General features: G+C 49.6%; 1 protein-coding gene across 6 annotated transcripts in view; it reads right to left on the reverse strand.

Moving 5' to 3' along the window:
• Window positions 1-11,970, reverse strand: part of LOC120834002 (SH3 domain-binding protein 4) — a 28,152-nt gene that overhangs the window by 14,170 nt on the left and 2,012 nt on the right. For 5 of the 6 annotated variants that reach the window (XR_013453002.1, XR_013453004.1, XR_013453003.1 and 2 more), the window contains exons 2-3: window positions 3,438-3,664; window positions 791-3,144 (exon numbers count right to left, since the gene is read on the reverse strand). Coding sequence is in view for 3 of the 6 variants with exons in the window: in XM_078090446.1 (XP_077946572.1) it covers window positions 791-3,144; window positions 3,438-3,561 (2,478 nt within the window). In the remaining 3 variants the exon portion in view is untranslated. Of the gene's footprint in view, window positions 1-790; window positions 3,145-3,437; window positions 3,665-10,190; window positions 10,287-11,970 lie in introns of those variants that run through there. The other variant, XM_078090445.1, reaches the window with a different exon arrangement.

Raw genomic sequence — 11,970 nt, forward strand, 5'->3', positions numbered from 1 at the left:
TTTCCAGCCACCCCGGCACTGAAGCACAAGCCATATCAGTGGTGTGACATCTGTGAAACCCAAAGCCCGGGGGGTCAGTACCAGGGAGGAAAAGGTTTGAGCTCGTTAAAGCAGAACACTTTGTGGAAAAACATACTCAATCACTCCAAGGAGAAGGGTTGTACTGTGAATTTACTGTCAATCTATGAACTCTGGTTGCGTTTTAAAGATACCGAGGTACCAACGATATTGGTACTCAACGTGGTGCAGTGCTCCCATGTCTAAAATGATTTTAGCTTTAAACACAAGAGTACAGGTCTGTTTCTTTAACTTCAACCCAATCCCGATGGTTATGATTAATATGTAGATAAAAATATAAAATTAAAGAAGCCTGCGCGATCACTCCGATGGTTTTTGATCAGCGTACTGTGCACGCACAGTCGCAAGTTGAAGATACAAGGCATTCTTTTGCAAACCACAGCTCCTCAGGTCCCGATTAGACGTCCATGCCTACACAGCAGTTATCGACTGCACTCCCAGCGGAATCAACGGCCTGGACCAAAGCCCAGAGCCCAGAGCCTAAAAAGCCCAAAGCCTAAAGCAGCTGTGGGCAGATAACAGGAGAGAGGAAGAATTGTTCTCTGAGAGAGAAATGTCCTCCCAGGAGGACGCAGACACAAACACATTTCATTTGACGCATGAGACACAAAAGACTCAACAGAGATTTTAAAGGGTGAAGGAGAATTTGCGTTCATTCAGAGAAAAATGCTTAGTCACCGCAGCAGAGGAGCATGCCGAGGTGGTGACTTACCGTCAGGAGTTCTTTCTGGAAGGACTTTCGCTCCTTGCTCTCTGTGTTGTTGCAGTCCTCCTTCAGCCTCTCCAGCACGGACGCGACCCTCTCGGGTTCGCTGTCCAGCTCTGCGCGGCAGAAATGGGTCAACGGCAGGTTGCCGTATCCCAGAGAGTCGGCGAACGCCCGCCAGTTGCCGATGTTCTCCATCAGTATAGTTCTTACGGAGGCGTAGATGTACGTGAGGAATTTGCAGGGCTTCAGTATCTGCTCCAGTAGCAAGGAAGTCGAAAGGTCGGGCCCGCTGAAGTAAATGGGCTTAACTTTGCCGACCACCAACACATTCTTTGCGTGAACAAATCCCATCTTGCCCTGGTAATATCCGATGTACCACTCTTTTGTCCACAGCTGACCCTTCAGCCTGATCCTCTCCTCGCTCAACAGGGCTACAAAGTCTCCCTTTTTGTACTCCAGCAAGTACTGATTTTTCGTCTGTCGAATGACAGTTTTGATCAATTTTCCAAACTTAAGGTTATTTATTCTCTGGTCCTGAAAAACAGGGTACTTGGTGGCAATGGCGAGAGGAGACAAGACTATCTTGCCCACTTCCTTCTTCTTCAGGAAGCGCCTTTGCACCGATGTCTTTGGGCCTGCTTTCGGGGGCGGGGGCGGCGTTTGGACACAAAACTGAGCCAGGATACAATCTTGATCGTCTTTGACCTGGATCCTTAATGTGAAATCAGAAACATCATCCGTGTTGCGCGATGCAATGATGTAGACAATCCTGCTGACTTTGCCGAGTTTAACCTGGAAGCCCCGGACCACTCTGGCCTGTTCGCTAACCTTCACCTCGTAGTTGGCCATGTTGGAGTAGACTCCAACGCGGAGGTCCTGGGGTTTGGACAGGACGAACTGGTGTTTACCCCAGAGCTGCAGCAGTACTGATGGAGCAGACTGCGCCTGTTTGCCTACCTCACTCACCAACAACGTCTTTGGGGCACAGTCGTGGCCAAACATAGCTACGACTGTCTTGAAGGACGGGTGAATGTGTTTAGGACCGTATACCCCTAAAGTGATCTTTTTAACCACGTGCTCCCAAACTGTGGAGTCTGGAGATAGGGACCGGGACTGAGCCACGACACACACGTACATGCATGGTTCCAGGTTGTCCAAACACACCTGGACTGTGTCCCCATACATGTACGCCTGAGGAATGGGGGTGTAAGGTCCCTCTTTACAATCACTCCTGACACACAAGACTTCTGTCGTCTCCCTGCTCTCCATTTTCACCACGACAGACACTTTCATGTCCAGGGTGATGTTGGTTTTGGTCTCCATGTTGCTGAGTTTGATCTCCACCACAGGGCTGACGGTGGTGCAGCGGTCGTTGTTCAGCTCCAGCGGGGGGTCGAGCAGAGCTTTGATCGAGATCTGCTGGGTGTCCCCTGGGGCCACGTGGCCTTCGGGTACGTGTACGCTGATGTTGGAGTCCGGGAGCTGGACGGCCCCTCCTGAGCTGTCCAGCCGACAGACGATGTTGGTCTCCACCGGCTGCGTTTGACCCCACCCTGGGTTCTGACCCAGCGAGTCCAGGTCGTGGCAGGACCTGGCGAGCTTGCGGTGGCTGAGCCACGCTGTCCGGAAGTCCTCCCTGCTCTGGAACTGCTCCGGCGCTGGTGCTTTCAGGCCCCCGAAGAAACTGGAGGACGCCGGAGGGGCGTCTGACTGAGCCTGCAGGATGGACAGCTCAGACAGACTGTACGACCGCTTGCTTCGAAAAAACGGGTTGTCCCTGCGCAACACCTGCCCCACGCCCACAGTGGGACTGAGGGGGTTAAAAACACCGTTGCCCAGGCCGTTGGCGGCCGTGCTGCTGGTGGAGTTGTGCACCGATGTAGCGAGCGTATCAAACAGGAGGAGGTCAACTGATTTCTCATTACTGTTCTGATCGAGTGAGCTCTGAGGACCTTTGTTTAAGAAAGGGTTTGTCGAGGTATGAGTTGTTGCAAAAGGATTTCCATTCTGGAAGATGGTTGGTTTCAGAATGACCCCAGCCCACTCCCCGAGAAGGTCCGTCTCCTGGGCCGCATCTTCGGGACAGTCTCCCACCGTGTCAATCATCCCGCTGTCGCTGAAGGACGAGTCTCTGAAGTTGATGGGCTCCACATACGCCGCAGGGATGTAACCCATCTCCGTGTTGTTATGGGCGTACCACCACTCTCCTCCTGTCGAGTCCAGAACGTAGAGGCGGTCCCCTTTGCAGAACTTCAGGGTGGTGAAGCTGGACGGGCAGTAGTCCTTAATGGCAACTACTTCCCTGGCAGCACCGAAGGTGGCGGTAGCGTCCAGTCTTAAGGCACTGGGAGAAGGCACTGAAAGAAGACAAAAAACAAGGTCAAGTGGCCTCAAAATAAAGCCTTGGGTTTATTATGAGCAGCCGTGTGTGGGTTGTGGGTGTGGTTGCATTGAGCTGCTTCATTTCAGTGTCCCTGGATCTGATCCCCGGGTGAGGGGGCGTATCGGCACGCAGTACTGTCGACCACAACTTTCCAAATCCTAGTCATGGGGCTTAAATAGATATTTAACTCCTGCACAAATCAAAACATGTAAAACATGATTGAAACACCGAATTAATTAATTGCACTCTTTAGTTTGAGCAGCTGACCTTTGACATCGTTGAGGCTGGCTTCTGACACTCCTTCACTGAGATCGATGAGCGTCCCCTCGGACTTGCAGCGTGGGAGGGGGGCGTTGTTGGAGGTGGCGGCTCTGATTCGATGGGCGGCCATGGTGGGAGCGCTCACAGGGCACCAACCGCCGTGCTCAGGCTACTCTAGTGTGCTGGTCAATTTGGGAGGGTCTAAGTCAGGTGTCAACGGCCACCCATGATCTCTGAAAGACACAGAAAGTATTGAGTTATATAACGTGCATGAAGAAAACCTACCTTTTTAGGGTTTTTTTCTTCGCTTGTTATTTATCGTCTCTTCTGAAATGTCTCTTGTTGACCACGCTCATCACCCCTTTAATTCAGAAGGTTTTTATACTTAAGAGCTTTTAGTACGGCACAAATCAACAGAAACTAAGCCGTGAACGTGAGTGCAAAGTGGATGTGCATTCATATGTGGGTGATTAAAGGCTTCTAAATAACTTTGATCCTCCAGGCTGCTCTCTGGTACAGAAACAGACCAACGGGAGACTTGGTAAATCAATAGAAATAGAATTACAAATTAATGCGGTTGGCTCCCTCCTCGACGATACATGCTTTGTACAATCATCAACTTACAGATAGTGAGTGAAATAATTATTTAGAAGTCTCCAATTAATTACTCGATCAGTTTTCAAAACTAATAGGACACACTGTTGCCAGGTATGATTAAGGAAATGGATCTGCGAGCCTTAAATTAGTGGCCGGCGGACCTTCAGACTGCTCCTACGCTGATGAACTCCTGTGGCCGAATCACTGCTTTCTCCAACACTAAAAAAGACTCGTTGAAGGAAAGGAAAAATATTTCTCACCAACAGGAAACTCACTCACGCGGCTTATTTGAAGGACACATTTGAAGCTCTTAACTGTCTCCTCTATTGTGGAGCACTTTCCACTCGGAGAGAGTAGGATTGACGAAAGTGAGTAATGCAACTCAAGAGCACAAATACAGGATAAAAGGTTGCGGGGAAAAAACACAGTTTTGCAGAATCTTTGTTTTAAGTAGCGCCATTAAAATGTTCCAGACGTCATTGTGATAAATTGTCCCAAAGTGAGCCTGCTCTTTTCTCTGCATAGAAACGTCAAGTTTGTTTTTCAGTGAGCATATATGTGTGTATCTATACATATATATATATATATGTATGAGCATATATGTGTGTACTACAATATGGAGTAGTTTGTGGAGATTGCAAAGGGAGAAAACCAACCCTGAAGAGGAGGACGTTAAGGCTCACGTCACACCTCCATGCCAGTTGTTTTGGGTCATCCCTAACATTGTGTCTGCACTTCCGGTCTCTCCCAGTTTAACACGCAACTGCTACTTTTATGCGGCATTACTCGCAAACATAACGACAAATGAAATATGACATGAAGGGGCCGGAAACCAGTGGAACGTGCTGGTGTGAGAGACACCGGGCCGTCTCACCTGCATCCATAATTGATAACCGCGGCAGCTCAGAGGGGACGAGGCCGACGCACAAACACAAACACCGGACTACAAACTGGAAAGGCTCTGCTCCAAACACGTGATATCCTTGCATTACGCAATATCTTGGTGTCAACACCTTTGCCAGTCTGTGAAAACCTGCAACAAAATGTGCCGCCAACATTACAGATACAAACTTCTTCCACTGGAGAGTTTCATGTCTGGAGCTGACACGGGACACGTTACATGTGTTGTTCTCGCTGCCTCCTTGAAGGCTCTGGGTATCGAGTGGGAGGCAGATAAGGGCCTTTATCCAATGGACATATTAGGAGAAGCAGAGGCGTATCGCATTCACGATGTCTGTGTTGTTTTTAAATGAGTCGGGGGGGCTGCTGTTGGTCTGTTCCCAACTGCTACGGGATGGATTGCAATCTTGTGAAGGGAAAACACACAATAACAGTAACAGTAATATTATCATTATAATTAAGAGATCTCTCTTTCCTTGCGGGCACTTGTGTGGTCATGTGATTGCGATGGCACGCTGCCTTGCTCTTACCTTTAGTCTCCCTACGTTTATCTATCGCGGCTGTTTTTCTGCGGCTACATACGAGACATCCACGGGGAGGCCGGCTCAGGAACGAACGAGCCGCCGAGCTGACGCGGGCGCTTTGCGTTGTGCTTTTAAGACTCTGAGTTCAGCAGCAGAACAGGACGTCCTCGTGTAACAGCTTCAGGACTTCAGAGGAAGCGTTCTGCTGAGCTTTTAGAAAGCGCTAATTGCCCGTTCGCTGATGCTGATTCGTTATTGGTGACGGCGGCTCGTGGAGTAGCGAGGGTGCACTGGGCAGGGTTGGCAGTTCGAACCCCGGCTGCCCCATGTCCCACGTTGAAGTGTCCCTGAGCAGGACCACCCAACTGCTCCCTGGGCTAAACGTGAACACCATGGGCACAAAACGTCAGCTAAATGACGTGTGATGCAATGATTTCGATGCGTAAAACCCGCAGTTTGTGACTCCACAAACGCTTCGCCGATGCTTTTTACGCGTTGACAGCCCGATACATAAATCGACGAGCCGCGCTGGTCAGATTCCCTCCAAAGGTTAGCATGCTCCGCTTCCTCTGCGGCACAACGTCTGGATCTCATTTCATTTGTGACGGGGGGGTGTTGAGGTAAACACTGGGTGGTCCGCAGGCAGCAGCAGCTATCACAAACTGAACACACTGCACTGTTTAACTCCCACCACAGAACAATGGTGGGAGGGGGGGGGGGGGGGGGGGGGCTGTCGGCGTGTAAATCTGAGCAAGAACAACAGGAGAACTGTGTCATGCAAATCAGCACACGTTGCCTGGTAATAAGGCGCTCGGCATGTCAACAAGCCCCCCACCCTCCGCTTCTCTAATAACGTTTCTGCAGAGTTTAAGGGCTCGGCCTTTCACAGAGACTTTCATTAGGTGTGGTGTTAACTGCTAACACTATTTCATGTGTCTCATCGGGGGTTCGTGGGGAGACGGAAAGTCCTGGGCTGCACTTTCCTCAAGACGCACGGCAACGCACAAACCAGACGGGATGGTTTACGTTGCTGATGTGTGCGTGGGCCTTTGGGGGATGTTTGGGTTGAGACCCCACATTGGGAGGCTGAAAAGGGGATTGAATGAATAAGTGATGTTAAGTCTGTATTTTCTTATCTGTTGTACTTTATACTTTATAGGAACCGGGATCCTGGGGACAGACAGCACAGCTTGATCGGACTCTCTGAGGTCGCTTCCTTCAATAAAGCGAACAGAGTCCTACTGCAGATGAAAATGGCGTGCGGCAGACGGTCACTGCTCATTATCGGGGCACAGTGCTGGATTGCGATGAAAGATGTTAGCGTGATAATCGACTGAACTGAAACACGGCTTCATATCACTCTCGGGCAGATACTTTATGCACATATTTACATGCATATCTATTCGTCACATAAACCTTAAATAATGTTAAATGCTCATGTTGACATTTTTGCTGCCGATACGATCTCCAGTAGCTCAGAAAGCACTTTCCCCACAGATTGAGGGGAACGTTTGAATTGACAACCAGGTCAAATATTAGAATTGCACAAAACATTAAGTACTTTTCTATGTGATAAAATGTTGCAACTGTTAAAGAAAATGTGAATAAATAACTACTTTAATAATAATAACTCTTTGACTATTCTCAATCTGACTATAATTCATCCCAGAAAAGCCAAATCTGCAGTTGTGGGGTGTATAAAATAACACAAGCTCCGCATCATCAACTAAACTCGATGATGAGTGATGTGAGGAGATCTCTTGGTCATTTGTGTTGTACGTTTCCCTGCAGAGTAGTTAAAGCGTTAAAGCTCAGAGCAGGATATCTGCTGTGAACATTACATTATGATCACGTCCGCCCTTCTCCGACCTCCGCTATCTTTCTCCCGTCCGGGCGGTGAGGTGGTCGCCGGCGGCATCTGGAGTGGCGGCGCGTTGACCCCGCCGAGGCTCAGTCCGCCGGCTCTTACACTCCAGTTCACAGCAGCGACCGTGGGAGATCAGACCGTCTCTATGAAGCTGTCAACCGTCCGACTGATTTTATTCAGCAGTGGACTTCCTGTGTGTGTGTGTGTGTGTGTGTGTGTGTGTGTGTGTGTGTGTGTGTGTGTGTGTGTGTGTGTGTGTGTGTGTGGAGGGGGGAGCCTGTCGCCAAGTGTTTTTTATTACAGATTCATCGGCAAAACACAAAGCACAAAGTTCAGCTGACCGGGCGCGGCGAGAGCTCACTGTCTTCTAAGGTGACGGATCAAACCTTTAGAAGTTGTGGGTCCCTCCCCACGGCTTATCCACTGTATATTTTAGTTTGTGTGCTTAAAGAGGACGCTTGGATCCCTGATTGTAGCGGGAGCCACAAGCTGCCGCCCGGCTTACTCGCCACGTAAAGTTTACGCTGTTGTTGCCATTAAGCGGAATACTCGTCTGCGCGTTTCTGCTCAGGGGAAACGGCCGCGCAGGAAGGCAATTAATGAGGCTGTAAAGCTGAACACCGTACAAGGTCAAAGACACTTCCCACCGCAGCAATAAAAAGCATCCTGATGCCCCAATGACCCCCCCCCCCTCCCACTCCGTACACCCGCTCGGTGCAGCCCGAGCCTCCGCTGCGGCTTTCAGGATGACTGCTCCTGAGCAGGAAGTGGCTGAGGAGGAAATGCCTTTGTGATGAGAGGGGGGCCACATCTCCCGCTCCCGCCTGCCGTCCCCGTTTCCCTCAAAGCGCCGCCTTCCACGCATTGTTCTCCTCTGCTCAGTCCAGAAGGATGCTCGGGACTCAACGGGGAGAGAGAATGTCTCCGATTTCATTTCGGTAGGAGATCGTCGACACACAGGAAGTGATGGAACTTCATGTAAATAAAATATAAATAATAATAATAATAAAATGAGATCTGCCTCGTCAGCATCTGAAACTGGAATACTATTCAGGTTGAGCACTGTGTGAAGTCCTTTTTACTACCTGTTTCATGACTGAATGCAGCAGAAACATTAACGTGCACATTTTGCTTTCGCGCTGCACGCAAAGAGAACTTAATTATGAACTATTGTTAAAAAAAGACAATAGAACATTCTAAAGAGGAAATAACAAATTCCTCCTCCGACAGACAAAAGCTAAACAATAGACACTCGTGGGTTTTGGTATTAGCATATAACAGTAGGTTTTTGTACTGGAGTTCACTGACTATATGACAGAACATCCACACAGCGACGGCACTGAGCGGTCCGATATCCAGCAATGCGACCTGACAGACGTGTCACATGGTGATTAAGAGTCTGTTGAGCGGTTTGGACTGTAATTAGAGCGTGATATAGTCTAATCCCAGCGTTTCGCTTACCATTGCATACCCCCTCCCCCCCCCCATGTGTATACCACGCCACGGGCCTGAGCCCATTAGTGGGAAAGTACTTTCCAGGTAAGAAACACTATAGGAGCTGCGGTGCCGCGTGCTACGAGGCCCCTTCTGACGCCACACTGAGCTGTTTTCTGAAAAGCATTCTTCATATGTTTTTCTAATGAAAGGCAGCTGACAAAAGGTCTGTAATTAAAATGACCTGCTGTAACATTCACGGAATGAAATCTGAATTCGCTTTTTTCCGTCGCCGCACAGAGGGCAGAACTGCGGCGCCTCACGTGGAGAAACACGCAGAGCCGACGGGCGTCCGTCTCCGGCTTGGGGGAGGCGGGGGAGTCAGGGGGGGGGGGGGGGGGGGGGGATTCATCAGCTGACGAGCCGAACGCCGCTCCCAGGAACTCGAATCAGCTCCGATAACGAGAGGGGGCCAGATGCGGCGTTCCCAGGCAGAGGCTCCCCGCCCCCCGTAGCCCAGGACACTCGCTGCTGAAATATCAAACTGAAACGCTACACGCCACGACACGTGCACCGCGGCGACGAAAATGTAAACAACAGGCGAGCAGCAGAGCGGCGTTGGAGGCGACGAAGGGAGAAAAATGTGGTATTCATCTATCAATGCTGTTGCATTCTGAAGAAGGAATACACCACCTGTGGAGACAGGTGCTGTGGGGGGCTTCGGCCTCCTTTTCCACCTCTGCACGACTGCTGTTGAACACAACATTCGCTCAGACATCAGAGACGTGCAACGGCGAATACAAAGAACAGCAAGACGCCCGCGGCGTGAACGCTGCGCCTCGGAAACAGCCATGAGACGCGGGACTCAGTTCCTCGTGGAGTTCCGGTGGATCAGTAGTTCATGGAACCTTCTGGTCGCAAAGGAGCTTATTATCTTCCATTTAGAGATGCGTTTAGTGACTTGATTCGTTTACCTCATTCGACAAAAACAAAAAATATGGAAAGGGAAATCTGCCAGCTTCAGTTAGCGGATGTATCGTATTTCCTCGATCCTTTGTGACAGTCGGAGCGGTCAGAAGTCTGCAGCCAGAGATTCTGACAACCAGAGGTCCGACTGTTTGACCACCGACATATTTTTCTATTAGTTATAAGATTGACTGACAAACCCTCCTGCTGACCGAGGGCGGGGGAACTGCATGCTGAAACATTTGGGCGGCACGAGTCAGAGGAAACCTTTCCCTAAACGTATATATCCACGGCCAGATGTTCGCCAGCTTTCTTCTCCTCTTCTGGACCACAAGTGCCTCGTGCGATTCTGTCAGCAGCCACCGCTCATTCCTTCGCTTGGTAATACAAACATACCGAGGTGGAGTGGCTGCGGGGCCGAAATTAGTCGGAATGCGAGGAATGTCGAGCTCCAAAAGCAAAAAAACGTACCGTTCTTCTGACAGCAAGAGAACGACCCTGTCATTGTGGGCTTTTAGCGCGGACGTCACGCGGGCCGCTTGCGTTGTTGCCAGTCCTGTCACGAACAATGGCTTTAAACTAACATCCCTGTCCACCCTGTTGCACACACACACACACACACAGCAGAGCTGATGGCTGGGCTGTTCTTCTCCTGCAGGGCGGCTCCACGCCGGGCCGGCCCTGAATGCAACACAACCACGATTTGATTAAATAAAGCCGGCGCTCATCGACGGCTGTTTGTTGCCGGTAGGAGAAACAGAGCTGTGCAAAACAGGACGTCGTCTTCCTCCGTTACTAGCTGGCGATTTACGAATGAATTAGCCACACGAGATTAGCCACATAACGGAGGCACACACACACAGCGGCTTATGGGCTCTATCAGTTCAACTGAGCGTACGGCTCGACGTTGCAGTTCAAAAACAGATGCGCGTAGCAGGCGGAGGAGGCGGCAGCGAGCTCACTCGTGGGCTCCGGGCCGGTGCCGGGGACGAAGGAGCGGGGCGAGAGGCCCAACTCCAGGATGACTCAAGCCTGGTATAATGGGCGGCTTCAGTCCCCGACGCTGGCGAGGGTGGGGGGGTTGGGGGGGGGTCTTACCAGCTGCCTGTTGGATGCCAAGTACAGCCGTGCCTCCCCTGTCACAACAACGCTGTCGTAATCAGCTGGTGCTGAGCAGCGACACCAGAAGAAGCACGTTCACCCCAGGACGGGACGGGGGTTCTTATCTAGAATCACATGCATTCATTCAAACAATGGAGTTCATTCAAGTCCGTAACTGTAACTCGGGTCCTCGGCGATGAAGTAGGTTTTGTTCAACGAGTGATAAAACCTCTAGAAACTACATTCAGTCTGAAGTCTCGTACTGAGTTTTAATTTCGCACAAACTTCAGCTACAGTTGAAACATTTAAAAAGAAACACTCCCGCTCAGGATGATCAAGTCGTCCTTATTGCAATCAACCGGGACGATGTTGTCGGTGTGTCTCATCTGAGAGAAATGCAATCTGTGCTGAGCAAGAAACAAATCTGACGAGAGAAACCTAAACGTGATCTCAAGAGTAAGCGGTAAAGCAATAAACAAGGAGGAAATCAGGTACAAGATCAGGTACGATGCCTCCTATTTATCAAGAGAGTTGCTTTTTTCCTTTTTTGTTGTTGCTAACGATGATTGGCCAGTGGAATACTTCAAGCCTTAGAACGGTTTTATGAACCGAGCCTTTGGCATTTAAGCAAATCATTTGAGAACGATACTACGTATTATGTGTACGACTCTGGAAGCCGGAAGAAATAGTGCAGTGTCCAATTGCGTGCTGGTCCGGTCCCTGACTGTGCCCATATACGACCACAGGGGCCCACATTGGAAACAAATTGACAAAACAACTGAACTGAGAAAAAAAAAAATCTGTATGCTAAACAACCAAAAAAGGACAATAAACAAAAAACTCACAAAGGAATACGCTATCTGAAGCCATTAAAAACACCTAGAGGGAAATAGGAAGGTTCTTCTGTGGGTAATGTAGCACTCATCTAATGTATAGCTACGGTTCAATGCTGTAAAATATCAAGAGACAGCAGCCTTTAATCAATCTAGGCCATCGCAAAGCCTATTTAGTCTCTGGTGACATTCGTTATTTCAAGCTACGTTTTTTTATTATATTTATGAAACAAGAGAGCCCTGCATATGTAATCTCTCCTCGTGTAATTGTTTTTTAATGAAAATATAAATGAATCATTCAAAATAACAACCCACGT

The sequence above is a fragment of the Gasterosteus aculeatus genome, chromosome 16 (genome assembly GCF_964276395.1).
Source record: "Gasterosteus aculeatus chromosome 16, fGasAcu3.hap1.1, whole genome shotgun sequence".
Taxonomy (NCBI): domain Eukaryota; kingdom Metazoa; phylum Chordata; class Actinopteri; order Perciformes; family Gasterosteidae; genus Gasterosteus; species Gasterosteus aculeatus.